The sequence below is a fragment of the Lagopus leucura genome, unplaced genomic scaffold, assembly GCF_019238085.1.
Source record: "Lagopus leucura isolate 7727_CA_CO unplaced genomic scaffold, USGS_WTPT01 Super-Scaffold_73, whole genome shotgun sequence".
Taxonomy (NCBI): domain Eukaryota; kingdom Metazoa; phylum Chordata; class Aves; order Galliformes; family Phasianidae; genus Lagopus; species Lagopus leucura.
The window spans coordinates 82,556,330-82,575,245 of NW_024962252.1; the positions used below are offsets into that span (position 1 = coordinate 82,556,330).

The window sequence follows — 18,916 nt, forward strand, 5'->3', positions numbered from 1 at the left end:
TAAATGAAAGCAACTCGACAATCAAAAATTATCAGCTTGTAGCTTTAGGACCCAATTTGTCAATGCAGCTTAGCACAAGCATACCTTGCAATTCAGTTTTTCCATAAATCCATGGGATTTAGCAGCACACCTAGCAGCACACAACTGATTTGTAGATATTTTAGTTGCTGCTCACTTCTGATAGTCATAATCTTTATTATGCATGTCGGCATTGATTTAGATGTCAGATTGTGAGCACCCAGGTTTGAAAACATCTAAATGCCACTGCGAGATAAATTGTTTCTTGAGAAAGCAAAGGGTTTATGCCATAATCTGATGTCTGTATTGGGGGCTGTCATAAACTTGTGTAACTTGAATTGAGCTGTTGATGTTTGGGTGCAAGAGTATGTTTGAATAGGAGAGTTCTGTAAAACTTAAAGACTTTCTAAAATCAGCCTTGAAGGGCACTGCAAAAGACCAGTGTTTCAGCCATATAGACCTCACCTTTTTGAAATCTCTATATTGTTTCTAACAGAGTCCTGATTCTCATTTTACTTTGAGTCCAAATTCACTCAGAACAAGTTTTCTTGTTAATAATTTTGGAATGTTGAGAGTGCATAAATATTATTTTGTATGCTACCATTTCATGCACCTTAGAAGGTTTTAAAATACACGCAAACATTTCCCTGGAAAGTATTAATACAAAAATGGTGTAAGAAATATCAATATGACTGTTGGAATGGGAGGAAGGTAAGGAGATCAAACGGTAACCAAAGTCATTAAAATGTAGAATGCAGTCATCTTCTCCTTGCATAGAATAAATAAAATTCTACTGGATTATTTCATGGCTCATAAACTGCAGTGTTTGAGATGTGTTTCCCACTGATTGCAGTGCATTAGTTGAATGAGATTTCAGTTACCCTAGGATTTGCCTGTAAATATGGCAGAAGTAATGTTGAGATGATTAAGATGTAAGATTGAGATGTACTTTTGCCTTATCTAGTCAGCCTTTTAACAGGAATGTTAAAAGGAATGTTAAGTGGAAGATTTTAGAGAGAGAATCTTAAGAAGCAAAGGCTAAGGAGTGCTTTGATTAGTTTGTCAAGAACTACATAGGGTGACATTGTTAATTACCAACTGATAAAAGGTTTCAGCAGTATATGTACAAAATAAGAAGCAAGTACAGATTTTCAGATAACTATGTAACAGTAATATAAAACTGTTAGATATAAAGTCTCTATATAGCATTTTTTATTTAAAAATATATAAATCAAAAGGGAAACAAAGTGAAGGTTTTTAGTTTAGATACTTCATGGGAATGGGATATTCAGTTGTAGATCCAGCAAGGACAGGTATGACAAATGCTCAAGAATTTGGAAGAACAGAGAAGTCAGTGAAGAAGTAAAACTCACACTTCTGAAGGCAATCATACAGATAAAAGTCTTTAAGAAAAACAGAAATTAGTAGTAAGTAAAAGATTTAAAGATGACAAAGTGAGGAAATTACTGAAGATTAACAAAAGATAAAGCTTTTCTAGAGAGCCAAAGAGGTAACATAATTGCTAGCAGGCACTTTCTAAATGCCTCACTTTAAAAAGTCAGGGATAAAGATGGAAGGCAGAGATGGCTGTAAAAGGCAGATGGCTTTTAGTTTCTACACAGTGCACTTTTTTCATAACTGCTTTTCTCTCACTTGAGCAGGATCATACTTTGAGTAGACGTACCATTAATCCTAATAAAAATGGTGGCAAAAGAACATGCAATCTATGGATCCATGAAAGTCAAGGAAGAGTAGGCCATAAAGGAAATAGGCTCCTATCTTACCAAATGCCTGCTGAAACCTGATTACTCCTTGTCTGTAAGATATTGCAACATTTGATAGTACAATTAATTTATTTTTAGTATAAATACCTGGAGAGTGAAAAATGTGCTTGTTATGGCTGTTTCTAGCAGGCAGCAGAACTGTAAAAAGAGGGGATTCGCCATTAAGAAGAAAAGAATTCCAATTTTATTTACGGCTGGTAATTAGAAGGCCCAGACAATATAGACTTGATGTGTCATATCATAATGTAATTGCTGCAATTATTTATCATTTTCTTTACATATGTGCACATTAGTTCTGTAAATGTTACGCTAATGGCTGCATTCACCATCTCTTGCACAGAATGGTTTTAGAACAGGAAGAAGAGAGGCATAAATATCTTTTCACTACTATTTGCTATGGCTGTTCTTCAGGTCAAGACAGCAGCTGCACACTTAAATAATAAACACTTTTTGCTTGCATTCTTCTGTTCCTCTGCCCTTCCAATATACTAACAAGCGTTAAACAATGAATCCTTATTTTTAATTCTTTATATTTTTAAACAGTTTTATTGTTGTTTGCATTAATTATTTTTTTTCCTTATAACAGCTCAGTAGCTTTAAATTCAAAGGTTAAAGTTTACAAATGCATTTACTATGGGAAAAAATTCTTACTGTCACTTATGATAGACAAGAGTTAGGCATCAGAGCATGGGAAGACAGCGTCTTGACGCATAATATTTTGTCTGATTTAAGCTGGTGTCACCACTGTCTGAGATTTAGTTCTTCCTGCTCAAGCCTGAATATTCCTACTGAGTTGAGCTGTATCACGTGCTTGCCTGATCCCATACTGCAACAGTTTGGAAGCCCAAGCTGCGTACAAGGCTGATGCTACTGGAAAATCTTTGGCTAGCATTGCACTCTTTGCCAGTTTAAGCACCTTGCCTGGCAGTTGAGCTGAGCACCAAGGCTGGCATAAGGGAGAAGGTGGCAGTGTGCAGGTGGGGAACAGGAGGGAACGCATGAATGTGGCAACATTGCCTTGAGGTGTTTTAAACTTCCACAGAGCCGCACCCATGGGTTCCTGTCCAGCACCTGCATGTGATTCACTGTGTCACCTCAGACAAGCCAGCTAACCTCAGACACCTTTTTGGTACTAGGAAACCTACCAGGTGCTCAGTAGGTGATGTGATCACCAAACAGTAGGGCAGCTGTGGGTGTTTTATCTGCTAATATGCTCATCCTGTTGACCCTAGGACTGGTGTCAATATGAGCACTTCAGTAATGGTTTGTCTCTTAGTAGATAAGTACTGTAGTTCTCACAGCAGAAATGCCCTGTATCCTCTGTGAACAAAGTTATGGTTTATCATTTGTGACATGCTGTTATCTCTGATTTTCTTAATTAACTAACTAACTAAAAAAAAAAAAAAAAAAAAAAAAAAAAAAAAAAAAGTGCAGGACAGTTCAATCTTTTTTAAGAGCTTAAGACTAGATACTTAAAAATGTAAGGTGTGAGGCTATGCATCGTAACGGTGCCTTTACATTCACTGTGATCACTGAACAAGGTGTGGGTTTTGTGGAGAAACATAATCAAATGAAGAAGGATAATGTCAAACTAAGGTATATGAACAATCAAGCACTGCATTTTACAGCAGTAGCTCACCGGGCTGTATTAATGCAGATCTAACTTTGTAACTCCCATGCTAACACCTAAACTGCTAACTTCTTAGTTACCTACTCACACTGGCAGAGGAAGAGAATTGCATTTTCCGGAGGCAAGAGGCATCATCTCTTCATGCAGGGTAGGGCTTGGGTGAGGCTGAAGGAAGCGATACAGCTTTCTTCTCTTTCCCCTCCAACCTGGCAGAGCTTTTGCCTCCCCAGTGCCTGATAGGAGAGCTGGAAGACTACAACCACGTCAAATACTGAGGGCCCAGCCCATTTCTCTGCCTGTGCGGAGGAGAATGCTCCAACTCTTCAGGTGCTCTTTGATGTGTGTGTATACATAAACACACACGTATACATATGTATGTATACACACATGAAATAGACTTTACCTGACAGGTTCCACATCTGGCAAGGTGAGGGAAAAGCTCTACGTGGTTTCTGCTCCTTGTAGTGTAGCCTCCCAAGTAGGCTGGGATTTTCCCATCAGAAGATCATTCTTTTCCATTTTTGCTCCTTCATGCGCTCTGACATAAGCTGTAGTAATATAAGTCTAACCTTTAGTGGTTTTTGTATTCTACATACTATTTTGGAATTTTACCAAAATTATAGGAAGGAATGCACGCAACAAAAGGTAAATGGTGATTTCTAACATTTGGTAAGATGTTACTGCAATTTCAAGAATAAGGAAAAGCCACTTCACAAGGCTGAGGTAGTTCTCTCCCTCCTCAAAATTAGGGAATTAGAAAGACCTTTAGAAAGACTTCAAGAATTCCAGCTAATGGAGAGTAGTAAACATAATTAAAAGTAATAAGTGAGCTAATGGTTGCTGTTAACGCCCTTCATAACTTGCTATTATTTGTTCATAGTATTTGGCTTAGTCTTGGTATCTGAATACTTTAATATTATATTTCCTAGTATTTTTGTATCTTTGTGGTTATTAATATACACACTACTCACGAGCCTATTGTGCAAAATAAGGTTGATATACAAAAGAAAGGCAAGTTTCTGTACTCTCCATGAGTCCTTTAAACTTTCATGATAATTAATTAATTTCTGTAATTGCGAGGTATAGAAGAACTCATTTTCTAATTCATTATCAACAGAACAATTCGGACCCTTCTTAGAAATATGCTTCAGAACAATTCTCATCTTTAAGTTTATAGCAGCAGTCAGGCCTCTTAATTTAGCTTCAGATATTCAGAAATTCATCAAACTTCAACTTAAAAGCTCTGCATGCATCGACACATCTGTTTTTTGTGTTTTGTAAGAACCTTGAAGGCTGCCTTTACTCTTTTGCACCCATTCTTAAAAATACACCACTGATCCTTAGAAGTCAAAGCAGTTTCAGTGAAGCCTCCCCCGTTGAATGAAAAACAATACATGTAAGCATGATGAGTGTTTTTTTTACTTCCGAAAAGATGCTTTTGGACAACAAGCTTTCCGCCCCTTGCCCCCTCCCAGCGCCAACCGCCGCTCTCCCGGCGGCGCACAACCCCCGATGCGGTTTGAACGCAGCCAAAGCAACCAATCTCCGCAGCCGCCCGCCCGGCGCCGCGCGCTCATTGCTGGCGGGGCGGTCCCGGCGTGAGGCAGCGGCCAATCAGCGCGCTCCGGCTGAGCCGCCGCCTGGGCGTGCACAACGGCCGCCGGTGCAGCGGCTGCTTCGAATAACGGCGGTGAGCGGTGGGACCGGCAGCTGCGGCTCCTCGCGGGGTCTGCTGGCGGTGAGGGGTTGGGGCCGGAAGGTGGGTCAGACTGAGCCGCGTGTCCTTGTGTCTGTCAGCAAGGAGCGACTTGAGCGCTGAGCTGTGCGCTATCGGTCTGTAAGGCGCGTGCAGGGGCGAAGCGTAGCTGCAGCCTGAAATTGCACCGTTGCTTTGCACGGGGCTCTGAGGAGCAGCACTGCAGAAGTACAGCGCGATTGAGCGGCGCGTTTTTAAACCTTCTCTTAACTGGGCAGAAATGTGTTACAATAGGACCTAATGTTAGAAGCTAGCAGCTAGCTCGGGAAGCTTGCAAGGTTGTAAAATACTTCACTATAGCCACTGCTATGTTAGAAAGTAGGTGTACTGAAAAAGTAAACGTGACAGAGTCAAATAATCCTCTTGAAATCTAATTGTAGTTGCCTTTGTTTTCCAGGCGCTGTTACACCTGTTTTGTAAAGGGAAAAGCCTGCTCAGTATGAGCTGGGTTGTGGAGGAGTGGAAAGAAGGCCTGTCCCCACGGGTCCTTCAGAAGATCCACGAGCTGGAGAGTCAGGTAGACAAGCTGAAAAAAGAGCGTCAGCAAAGACAGTTCCAGTTAGAGTCTCTGGAGGCAGCTTTGCAAAAGCAGAAACAGAAGGTAATGTGGGTACTGTGGTAACTTCCCTAAAATGCTGTTCTGTAAGCCTGATGTGATTGTGTGAAGCTTTGTCATCCGAGTGTTATTAGAAGATGAATGATTTTTCTGTTTTTCATGCTAACTGACTGGGAAGGTACCATGGAAATATAAACTGCTTATCTTCATTGCTTTCTCATAGCTGTTCATCATATCCCTTTCTTTGTCAAGTTTTGATTGTGTTTATGTCTTTTATCAGTGTTTGAAATGGTTGTCCACATCCAAGTGTGTGCTTACTTTGAGCCTTTCTTCCAGGCTTTATGTTTAAGAAAGCATTACGTTATTATGCCTGTTAAAAATCTAGGCATCCTACATGAGAGCAGCACAACTGAGGACCTCTTACTGTTTCATATTGCCTCTGTATGCTTATTTGTCTCATTTGTTACTTTAATTTACATGCATCTCAGATTTCTGTTTGTATATCTGAACTTTAGGATTTATTTATTCATTTATTGCTATAGGGATGGGATGTTGTCTCATCTGGCTTTAGGCTGTCAGCCCTCTGGCCTAGAAGCTGGAAACTCATAACCTGCATTCTGCCTTGCAACATTTGAATACAGCTTAGATACAGTTGCAGAAGTTTGCCTTTTATTCCTGTTTGGCTGATACAATTTTCTAGCAAAACTCAGGTTTAGTAGTTTTCCTGGGTTATTGTTATTTATTCCTTCCTGAGTTTCCAGATAGGTTCTCAGCTGATGTGTTCTCTAAATTTTGGGGCGAGGAAGGGGAATACTGAAAAGATTCAAATAGATGTGTTTTAAATGTCAGAAGCAGCAGCAAATACTTAGTACTTTTCAGCTGGAGGCAAAGGTGAGAGGAGCTCTGGTGTCCTACTTCCCAGTAGTTACTGCTGAGCAGCAGGTGGCTATAGTTGACTCAGGCTAGAGGAGAGGAGAAGGAAATCTGTCAGGGTCTATTTCCAACACAAAGCTGCAACCCTTTATAATAATAACACGTTTTTTCTTTAGGTAGTAAAAGTATTCTGATTGCTAAGGCTTAGAGGATAGAAAGAGAAATAAGACAATCACTGAAGACTGTGAACTCGTATAGACCACTATTTAAAAGCTAATGAGTTTCTGATGTGATTATGTCTATTCAGTAAATTGGGTATTAATGTGACTGAGCTGAATTTCAAGGATGTGTTTTTGTTTAAACCCAAGGATGTCTGGAAAGTATTTCTGTCTGAGGTTTTCGGCGCTGTTATAATTTGGAATATTGGGAAGAAAAAAAAACAGTATGTAATCTGTGTAATTGTTATTTTAAGTGAAGATATGAAGATTAGATATTAAGCCTTTTTGAAATATTCTTTATTCCAACTAGGTTGAAAACGAAAAAAATGAAACTGCAAGTCTGAAGAGAGAGAACCAGAGCTTGATGGAATTGTGTGATAGTCTTGACAAAGCAAAGCAGAAAAATTCACATGATCTTCAAGTAAAAGAATCTCAAGTCAACATTCTGTCAGGGCAGCTGAGTTCCAGCAAAAAGGAAGTCGAAAGATTAGAACAAGAACTGAAAAGGTAGGTTAGGAGAAACAAAGCAAGTTCTCGCTTTACAATCAGTTATTTTCACCTGTTTTTCAATTTTCACGTGACGTTTATGGTCTTTCAGTTTCTCTTCATCGTACATATTCAAATCTTGTGAGCAAAATTTCAAAACTTCATCCTGTTTTTACGTATGTATATGTGAGCTCTTATGTAGTTCCGTCTGCAGCTTGAAGCAGTGATTGCTTATGGTTTGCCCTTAATTAAGGGGGGGGATTCTGCAACGTCTTATGAGGAAAGGAAACATCCATTCTGCATTAGCAAATAATGAGTTAGTACATTAGTAAGTTACTTTGCAAAAGTATACTTTGCAGAGGGCTTGGAGTTGTAAGGGAAGTGCATGGATAACTGAAGATCAAGTCTACTTAAAACTATGACAGCAGGAAGAAGAAGGGGTGAGCACTTCTCTTGCTATGCTTGATAGCTTTGTCTTTATAAGTACACAAATATAATGTGGTGCCCAGAACTACACACACTATCTGAGGAAAGACTTCACCAAAGCAGACAATCCTTTCCCTCACCTGGCTGGCAGCATTGAGCCTGGTGCACCCTAGTGTATGATAGGCCCTTTTGGCTGCCAAAGTTCATTGCTGACTCATGTTCAACTCGCTGTCACTCAGAATCCCCAGATCCCTTTCCATGGGGCTGCTCTCTAATCTCTTGTTCCCCCCAGTGAACATCATCTGTTAAACTTTTTCTCATACTAGAGATATGCTCTGTTCTTAAATAAAAGCATTTCTGAAACGTGTCAATGAAGTTGAGTATCCTCTGCACACAAGAAAGTGTTGTGCTGATAATAGTAATGCAAAATTATCTCAGAGGGGTAAGCCTGTGATGCCAACTTTTGTTTAATGCTTGTCATCATGGCCTGAGTTATGTTTACTTCCCTCAACTGTTGGAAGGTGTACCTCTTACTGTCCTTATAGAGGCAAATGAAGAGAGAGTTGTTGGAGGCTTCTTTCTGTTTCTCCTTTTGCCTTTTTTTTTTCCTTTCATTTTTCCCCGTCTTTCCCCATCCTGAGAAAACAAGGGAAACTTGAGGTGTTTCACTGTTGTGAATTGCATTCACAAGAAGATTCTAAATTTTGGCAACAATTTATGATATGTAGAAACACCAACCTTATGCCAGGGATTGCTGAGATTCTTTGAAAAAGAATCCAGTGTGGTTGGCAGGGTTGGTATGGCCACACTGATGACATATAGAACAAATCTGCTGCTGTTACAACGTAAGGGTACATCTCATCCATTTTGAAAGCTGTAAAGAGATGACTTTACCGAGTTCTTTAATTTCCTTTATGGTTTACATAGTTGTCTACTGTGGTACTACAAGTGTTATGTACAGCTCAACTGGCTGTCAGTTTTGATTTTGCATTTAGTTCTGTTTTATACTGACTGATTGTGTAATGTTATTTGCCACCTCATAGCAACTGATAACCTCCTGGGAGAAGAATTCTTTGTTGTAAAACAGAAGGAGAAAATGATTAGGAAGTTGTGGAGCCACTACTATTATAGATGCAACCCGAAGCTGTTGTCTTGTCAACCTGTGCTTGCTAGGCAGGACTGAGATTGCTATTCCATTATAAGAATTACTATATAACTTCTAAACTAAAGTTTCCAGGAATCAGCTTCAACTTTTCATGCTCAATCAGTTCTTGTTCAGAATTGATTTTTAAATTTGGTACTTGAATAGTATAATTTCTTCATGCGTTTCAGGCTCTTAGAAATAGATAACTGACTTCTAGTTTTCTAGTTTCTATTAGTAACTACTCCTTCTGCTTCTTTCCTAAACAGATACAAATGTGAGCTTGAGAGAAGTCAGCAGTCACTGATTGCAGCAGACTTGTCGTTCAATGGTACTCCACAGAAAAGTTTTACTGCTCCTTTAACACCAGTTCAAAGTCACAATGGTAAATGATTTTTTTCTTCATATAGCACTGCCAATTTTCTTAGAAGGTGAGAGAGCTGTTTTAAACAGCACACGTGTACTGTCTTGCCTAGTCCATATTATGTAGGGTCCATATTATGGTGAGGGTACCTGGTTCTTAACACCATAAACTCCAACTTTAAAAATTATTAGTGCAGATTGAACTCTTACAGCAAATACTAAACCTTTTAAACACTACCCTTATGGGCATGAAATAGTAATGGGAGTATTTATCAACAGACTGCAACGATTTTTTGAATGCTTTTTCACAGTGTCAGCTGTTTCAAAGAACAAATTTCTTGTCTTTCACCTAGTATACGTGCTTCAACTAAAATTGTCAACAGTCATTTGTGTTCTTTATAAGACTGTTTTTGACTTAGGCTACTATTGTACATAGTAATCTGAACGCTTATAACAAATCCTCTGTATCCACATCAAAGCATCTTTATCTTCTTATATCTTCAAATTAGTGACATTAGTAACACCTGTGTATTAAGTTACGTTTTAAATAAGTATTCTTCATTTCTTTGTAGATGCTAAGTTTGAAGAATTAGAAGAAAAATATAAGAAAGAAGTACAAGAAAGAAAGAAGCTAGAGTTAGAACTGAGAACCATCCAGGCTAAGGTAAGTATGTTTTGAAAAGGGCATGTGTGATATCTAAGACAGTTACTACTGATTAAACTTGGAAAATTGAGTGAAAACCAAGTGAAATGTATTTTTCATCACTTAAAAAATAATTAGAATATATATTTCTTAAAAAAGCTACTTATTACCATGTGGAAGTAATCTAAAGCCAGCATAATTGAATAGCAAAACAATGAACGTTAAAAAGGAGAGCACATCCTTCAAAATCAGTGAAGCATAGACAATGAAGCACAAGTGAAAGTTGTGCCAGTTTGGGCATCTTAAATGTGATAGGATAATAAAATAGTCTTGAAAAGGTTACGAGCAATAATTTACCCACCAAACAAAAATCAGTACAGTTTTTAATGTCTGAGAAGGAGGAAGTATCTTAGAGGATCTCTGAAGCCAGTAAATGACTAAGATGTAAAAGCCCTCAAAAATGAAGCAAATATATAGTTTTTACTAGATAGTAAATCTAAAGGCTTAAAAAGCTTCCTGTGTTAAAGTTGTTCTTTGTGGCAGCTGTGAATCTCTAGCATAACCTTAAACTGAGGTCAGAACAAATCTTAAAAGCACTTGATAAAAAGAATAGTGCTATAAAGATAATCAGATACAGATAGTATCTCTCCAGCAAAGTGATCACAGCAACAGGCGATTGGAAATCAAGAAGTGTTTGGACAATGCTCTTAGACAGGAGGTTTGAATGTTGGGCAGTCCTGTGTGGAGCCCTGAGTTGGATTTAATTTGTTGTGGGTCCATTCCAACTTGGGTTATTCTATGATTCTAACATATGCCAGTGAATTCATAGGGCTCTCCAAAGTGAACTGTCTGAATCATTGTGATGACATCTAAATTCAGTCTCCCATTGTCTCTAAAAGGTGAAAATATATGGCTTATTGTGGTGGCTATGTTGAAAAACCGTGCTTTGTAGCTGAGAAGTTGTTCTATCAAACAGTGTTATTGTGCTCTTTTAACTGCTGTAGCTTCTGTAGAGATAAATAGGAGGCATTACTTTCAGAGGTCTCCTTGTTTTGGAGATCCTGATCTGTGTTGATAAGTACCTGGTATGCTTCAATTACAGTAATTGAATTTACATAGTATAAAAAGTGGTGATATCAATGAGTAATTTGCACTGATGGATGATGTGTTGTCACAACAATGTGAAATAATCAGAACCTATTGTTTGGTTATTAATAAGTGGATTTTTTTTTATATGTCAGCTGTATGAAGTTAGAACTCCTCTTTTTTTGTTCTTGGTCATAGAAAATAAATCAGCCTTATCTTCAACAAAGCTCTTTGAGTCACAGGGATATTGCTCGACATCAGGCTTCTTCATCTGTGTTTTCATGGCAACAAGAAAAAACGCCATCTAGAAATCAAGAAACCCCTGCAAAAAGAACTTCTTCAACACCCTATTTTCCATGGGAAAGAGAATCCAATTCGAGTACAATATCAGAGAAGAGCAAGTTTGACAACAGCTTTTCTGAAGATGGTAACTCTTCGCTCATCATCCAGCTAAGAGCTCAGAACCAAGGTATCTGATATATTTATTTAAAACACAGAGGCTCATGGTTTCATGCCATTTCATGCCATGTGGATAGAAGGGAGTTATTGGAATTGGTCTCTTACTGAGGGAAGGGTACCTGTTGTTTCCTTTGACATCTAGCCCAGCTGTCTACTTGTGTGTGTATTCACCCATACCAGGCAGATGAGATTATCCATAAGCTGTGGTGTCTTTTACATAAGGGCTATAAGAGTTGGAAGGAGATTTTTGGGTGAGCAGAGGACATCACATAAAAATTAAAGGAGGATAGCCTTCTCTAATGATTCCTTTGTTTTTGGAACAATTCTCTTAGAGTTAAAACATTTCAGGATTTAATTACAACTCAATGTTGAATTTGATCATATTGTTTCCTTAATTTTGTATGATTATTGAGTTTTATGGCTGAGCAGTATCTGTGTTTAAAAATTCACTGATTAAACATTCTTAATACGCAACTAAATTTGTCTGTGAAGAACACTACAGGAGTAAAAAGTCTCTTTGAATCAGAAGCTCGCAGTTGTCCCAAGCAAATGTTTGTAGTGGGTGCCTTTCCTTTAAAAATAAACGGAATTGAGCTGAAAGTATTTATCCAGAGATACATTTCTGTATTTTTAAAAACAAAGAAGGAAAAACCAATAGCAAGAGAACAAATAATCTTTTGCCTTTGCAGCATTTGGCCTGACTTTTTCTTTGCTCCTCTTGTTACAAAGTGGAACTTGTCAATTTAGTCAACTATTCTATTCCCACGTTCTGCTTGCTGAACATTTTGCAGTGTCTGTTTTCGTCAGGCATTAGATTTGGTTTCAGACGTTCTCAATATTTTAGAATTTATAGACCCTTGGAAGTCATAGAGGAAGCATCCTTAATCTTGACTGTTTTTAAAATTCAGAGCTAAATTCCAGTGTCAAAGACCTAGAACAACAACTGCAAGCTCTAGAAAAAGAGAAGAAATCCCATATGAATAAGCATCAAGAGATTGAACTTCAGCTGGATAGAACAAAGCTGGAATTAACAGAGAAGAGTAAAGTCTTGAACAAAACCAGAGATAAACTGACTCAGATGAAGACACAATTTGATCAGGCTACTGCACAGGTGAGATACTTCATCACACATCTTCTGAGTGTCCTTAAAGTTCAGTCCCAGTATTAATGTGTGTCAGCTTTCAGCTGTTTTGGTAAGAATCAAGACACCCTGACAAATTTCTTGACCATTTGCTGAGGATCCAGTTTTGACAAGAAAATGCTAGTTTACTTATTACCTATAAGTACTCATAAGCAGATATAACTGACTATTCATAAGCTGATGTCCATTTTCTGAAAGGTTCTTACTCTACTTGAAGAAATACTTTCCATTCTTTACTTGTAGCCTTCAGGCAAGTTTGGCTGAAATTCTGAAAAATATTTTTAGATTAAATTGTGTAGAGCAACAGTGACATCTGGTGGCAAGTTTTAACCGTGAAGGATCTGTCCACAGCTTTGGCTGAAAATCAGTATGTGCTGCCTGAACTACGGTGTGTTGTGATGACATAGTCTTTGCATTTTAAATGACTTGTGTGAACCGAAAGATGGGTTAAAATGTCATGCAAGATGATGTTGAGAAAATATGTAATCTTAAAATGTGATTTCATGACCTAATTCTAAGCAATTTCCATTCATAGGCATACTAAGCATAGTTTAAGAAAAATCAACAGTGTAGAACAACTTGGTGAATTTATTTAGTCAATAATTTTGAGTTGATTTAAATATAAAATACATAAAAGCAAAATCAGAGTTTTGCAGATAATCATGCAAAATAGAGCATATTTCTTCTTAAAATCTTGGATTTCAAACTGTAGAAGTTAACCGGTGTGAAGTTTTCTTCTTACTGATTATTGGAGTTGCAGTACCTTCCTGAAGTCTCTTTTGGCAGCATTTGACAAATAGGAAAATAGGGCAGAAGTCATAATCATTTGAATCCGTGATTTAATGTCAGATGCAGCATGTTTCTGTGGGCTGTCAAGCAAACTGTAGACAGTTCTGGGGCAAAAGACTGCTATAAATAGAATGATCTTTAATAAATTACTCTCTTTATCCTCAAACTTTATATCAAAGTTGTGTTTTTTTTCTGAAGATGATGTTATTGTGAGAAGATATATATTCTCTCCTATTTTTTTCCACTGATATATAATATCATTTTTAAGAAATATGTACATACATACATATTATCACCAACATAAGCAAGTATGTTTTTAGTACCTTGGATTACTAAGAATTTCTGATACCATGCAGGGTTACACTGGAGTTTATTTGGAGGCTAGAACAATTGCATTAAGTGAAATTAGTCTTTTTATTTGAATGGAGATGAACTACAATAAAACTTCACTTGTACTTTTAATGCTTGGTGTATAATCAGTGAATATACAGATGTTATAATTAAGAAATACACAAGAAAGTTAGGCTAAACAGGTTATCACACTAAAGAAGAATGGACAGAAAGCTTAGCCTTGTCCTGGGCTTACTGAGAAGACTCCAAGAGGAGTGATCTCTGAAAAGAGATCCTTTCTTAGTGGCAGTCAGCACTTAAATGGGGTCTAGGAAAGAGGAGAGAGTCTCTCTAGGGGAGAGCCAGGCTCTACCCCTTCCGGTAGCACAGGTGAATTGCCTTCACCTGTTCTCCCATGGCTGACTCATTGCTTGCCTCAGGTGGTCAATCAGAGGTTCAGGCTGTGATTCAGCAGTTCCCATACACTTGGGCTCGATTATTTTAGGTCCAAGCAATGGAGCAAAAGATGAAAAGATTGTCAGAAGAACTGAATTGTCAAAGACAAAATGCTGAGAGTGCTCGTCAGTCCTTGGAACAGAAATTAAAAGCAAAGGAAAAGGAATATCAAGAGGTAAGACAAGAAGAACTTTTCTAACTTTTGATTGTTGAGGAGATGAAATCACATGGCTTGTGTTTGTGTTTTTCCAGTTAACTGCAATCACACTGCCAGAGAGATGCAGAATTATTTGTTGCTGTTTATTAGGTATTAGTCTGTTTGAGAGGTTTGGTTGAAATGCAGATATGCAAGAGATTAGGTTACACTGACCACAAACTTGCTATATATGTGACTTCAAACAAAGTAATAACCCAGTTATTTGTTTGTTTGGAATCTTAGTTAGCTTTTCCTGTGTCTCACACATGACAAACAAATTCCTTTCGGATTGTTTCTCTCTTCTAAACTTGGTTTGTGCTCAGAATATGGTAAGACATGAGATTAGTGTATCTGTCCTTAGCTTTCTCTTGCCAGCTAGTGCAGAGAGAAAAAAATCTAGCGGTATCCCAGGAAAATTAGTGAAGTTTGTTTTGATGTTTGTTTAGTTGAACACTGATTCAGATGAGATCTAAACTTAATCAGTGCTGGAAAATCCAAAAGATGACTCAGTTTTCGTAGTGATGATGATACTTTGGATAGGTATTTTAAGTTTTCTTTAGGGACTGGGAAGGAAGCTGTCCTGAGGACAACTGCTGTTGTGTCAAATGTTTGTCCTGAAAGTTTTTCTCAGAGGTATCCTTAGGAAGACTAAATCACTGGTAGCAGTTCTGCTGGAGTGGCTGATGAACAATACTGCTAATGATGCTGGAGTGAAAAACCAGTTTCACAAAATCTAACCTAGGATCTCAAAGACAAACAGTACCTTGTCTAGAAGAAGTCATAAGAATTGATCTTTGAATAATTGTTGAATGGAAAATATTGGAAATTCTCCTCTGTATATTTTACTTGGTTGGGATTTTTTCATTCTGTGAAAGCTAAATCCTGGTCCTACTAGATTCTGTCCCGTAAAGGCTCACTTGTAGGTTTCTTATTCCATTTCAGTTTCTACAAGGCAGGTGAGTTTTCAATATGTGTTTAATTCACTTCCATAATGGGAAATGCCTGGGGCTTCTAAAGCCTTTTTCTTAGCTGGTAACATAACCTGGTTTCAGAGTTGCACTTGCATTGGTACATAATTTCAAATGTTTTCTGTCAATTTTCATTTGAAAGCTTACATCCAGTTTCCAAACTGAAAAGGTGGAATTTATATCTTCCCTTTCTTCTGGCATTTGAACTTTAGATGTCCATCTAAGCTAATCATTTAGGCCTCTGCTTTACCTTGTGTTATCAGAGGCACCTCCAGAAGGCAGGTTATTCCTGCCACTTAGATGTTTGTCTTCACAGTTTATCTGAATTTTTGCTGAGAATGGAAGAGAGCCTCCCCTGTAAGCTTAGAAGTATGTAGCTAACTTTTGGACATCTAAAAGTAAAGGAACTACTTTTTTGTTGTTTTGAGTGTTTGTCTAACAAAAGGTTTTTTGCAGTTTCTCTCTTGTAGTCTTACGGTTTAAAAGACAAGGTCTTTTCAGTCCCTGAGCTTTAGAAATAATTATTGTATTGGTATGGGATGTAAAGACATTGAATTAATCTCTTCATTAATAAGTTCACTAGGGTCCAAAGGGCCTCCTTGCATGCACTCAAGAAGTGCTTCTGGCCAGAGGTTTGCGGAAGAGCTCTTTACATCTAATATGTACTCTATTCAGTGTTAGTCACTAGCATTAGCTAAAGTGACATTGAGCTGTTGTCACATCTTTTCCCTCCAAATTACACAGTGCTTCTGTCACCTTCTTGTGTGGGAATATAATTACAGGTTTATCTGTATCAGTTCTATGCAGAAGAGTGGTGTGTAACAAATGCATATTTTTAGCAAAGTTTAGCAAAGATTGATGCTGCAATTTATACAGAATTATAACTGTAATATCCAAAGGCATAAGAACAGACCAAATGAAAATTGCTATCATGATTGTTTTTCTTAATTGATGCCTACTTGTGTTGTAAGAGCCACATGAAATGTATTGTTCTTCTGTAGGTTTCACAAAATCTTTTTTGTGCCATTTTCACGAAAGACTGCCTTTGTTAGTCTCTTGTTGATTAGTTCCCATGCTGGATATTATTTTATAAATAAGTATGAATTTCCCTGGGGGGAAAAATATCACACCTACAGTGTGGTATATAAGTAATGATAAAAAAGAGTTGATTTTGTCCACTTGTAGCATAAAGTGAATCTTATTTGAAACATGTCTGTAAGATAACAAATGTTAATATTTACTTTCACTAGATCTAGGTATTTTTCCCCCCTTTTCATGATATGACTGTTGCTATCATGGAGTTTTTCAGTAGATGACACAAACTGAATTAGAACCATGCTTGTCCACATGAAACTTGCAGCACACACCAAAGTTGTATTTAAATTATTTATTGTGTAAGAGGAGTGTTTCTGAGCTGGTAGTATCTGCAAATCAGTATTCATCCGTTATAGCTCCAGTAACAAAAATGGAGACCTGTTGCTGTTTTATGTACTTATTTCTTCGCTACTTTACCACTGTCTTCTAGGAACTCTCTTGTCAGCAACGTTCCTTGCAAAAGCTGGATCAGCAGAATAGTGATGTAAGAAACAAACTGAATCAGGAGCTACAGCAAGCCAAAAATGACTTCAATGCTCTGCAGGCAGAATTGGACAAAGTAGGTTTTTATACTAAAAGCTTCTACTACTGCTAGAATTTAGTAGTCTTGACAATACTACACAAAGTAAATAATAATAATCAGTGTGGGAATTTACATTAATATTTTGTGCAGTTTGCATTAGCTGCTTTGTATTTACCATTTCTCACTTCAACGCTACATATTTAAATGTGAATTACAGAATTCAAAAGGTTTGGGGTTAGTCCACTTTTCATAGGGAAGGAGAGCAGTGCCACTAAAATAAGTCTGTTGAATGAGACAAGAATAACTATGGCTGTTCACAAGAGACACCTCGTACAGGAAACCTGCAGAGGTGCAGCCTGATGGTAGAGCTAAGCTGATCTACAGGTAGTCAGCTGATTCTTGGAACTACAGCTGTATTTCATATACTCTTGGTCATGCGCTGCTGTTACTTCCTTTATAGCTGCACCTGCACACATTTGAACCTGCAGAAAACTGATAGTAGATCTGAAAAAGCAAAATAAACAGAAAGTCCATGTGTACACGGGCATAAGAGTTTTCCATAAATATGACTGAACTGACTCTCCCCAAAAATCCAGATTATTGTCAGGGCTTGTGTGAGGGGTGCTTTGAATGTTAGGGAGATCTTCCCCAGTTTTGGCAGCAAGGAGCCACAATTTTAAGGTAGTTATAATGCAGCAGAAGCCTAGAAGAAAGGAAGACTAAAAACCGTATGTATTTAAGGGTCAGAACGCTTCTGGTAGTAGCTATAAAGCAGCAGAGCTAGCTGAACTAGTAAGAAAAAAAAAAGTCACGAGTCTGAAAGTTGTGTTGAGAAGACCCATTAGGTGGGAGGCTGAACTAGGACAGTATTTCTGGAAGTGAATACATTGTGAAATGTTTTAGCGTAGGTTTTTAATATACATTTTTCTTGAGCATATGCAACTGAAGAAATTAGTTTCGTATTGAAAAATAGGTACTTCATACAAGTACCTTTCTACAAGAAAGCTGATTTATTATCCCATGACCTCAGAATTATTATATTATAAATATGACTATATGTTTTTCTTGCTTTCTTGTTTTGACTTGCTAATCGTATTTCCTTTCTTTTAAATCTGGAGCATTATAGGACTATTTTGAAAGAGGGAATGCCTGTTCAGTTTCTCTAAAACACTGTCCATGGAGCGAGAAGTGCAGTTGTGGTGCTTAATTTCTGATTTCATAGCTTAGCAAAAAGGCTGTTATGCCTCCAGTCTCATTTATATCCTACAGTCCTATCATCTACATTGTGCTGATGTATCTGCTAATTGAATATACTCATTTGTCTCAGAAAATCTGTATTTATTTTAGAGATATGCCATCTTTCTGGAGGTAAAAAGGCAGAAAGGCAATAAGAAGTTGTTTTCTAAACCACAGTGCAGCAACCCTAGGTCCAAGGTGGAATAAAGAAATGTAGTTTTATTTTTCTTTGTAATGGATTAGAATTTAAAGTTTTATGCATGGGAGTTTGAAAGGAAAAAGTAAATTTTCAATACTCTTACAGATAATGGCAGTGAAACAACGCTTGGAACATGATACCAGTGATCTTACCCAGAAGCTGTGCAGAGCAGAACAGGCTTTGTTAGCAGCCCAGGCTAAGGAAACGGATCTCACGAGAACCTTTGAGGTAACCAACGCAGAAGAGTAATAGAGTTATTATCATAAATTACCAATCTGTAAACATTAGGACTGTCTATAAAGTATCTTTGGACATTTCTTATGAATTATCTTAATAACACAAAAATTAGGTCTTCGCTAAGTTTCCGTACACTAATTCAGCTTGTGCAATTGGCTGATGGACTGGGATACAATGTTATAATTCTATTCAACACTCTTCAAGTTCACATTAGACTTCTTTTACCAAATGTGGGCTTTTGTTTTAAGATATTCCTGCTTTTATTCCTAAAATAAAAATACATGTTTGTTTGACTTCAGAAGTACAT

The 18,916-nt window shown here is 37.6% G+C and overlaps 1 protein-coding gene across 1 annotated transcript in view; it reads left to right on the top strand.

The window, feature by feature from the left end:
• The first annotated feature begins 5,183 nt into the window (after positions 1-5,183).
• The window catches only part of CENPF (centromere protein F), a 34,264-nt gene continuing 20,531 nt past the window's right edge, over positions 5,184-18,916 (top strand). The window contains 10 exon segments of the mRNA XM_042885796.1: positions 5,184-5,191; positions 5,586-5,789; positions 7,146-7,342; positions 9,158-9,273; positions 9,824-9,915; positions 11,179-11,449; positions 12,348-12,550; positions 14,205-14,330; positions 16,845-16,973; positions 18,478-18,600. Of these exon segments, the coding sequence (XP_042741730.1) occupies positions 5,628-5,789; positions 7,146-7,342; positions 9,158-9,273; positions 9,824-9,915; positions 11,179-11,449; positions 12,348-12,550; positions 14,205-14,330; positions 16,845-16,973; positions 18,478-18,600 (1,419 nt within the window). The 5' untranslated portion in view covers positions 5,184-5,191; positions 5,586-5,627.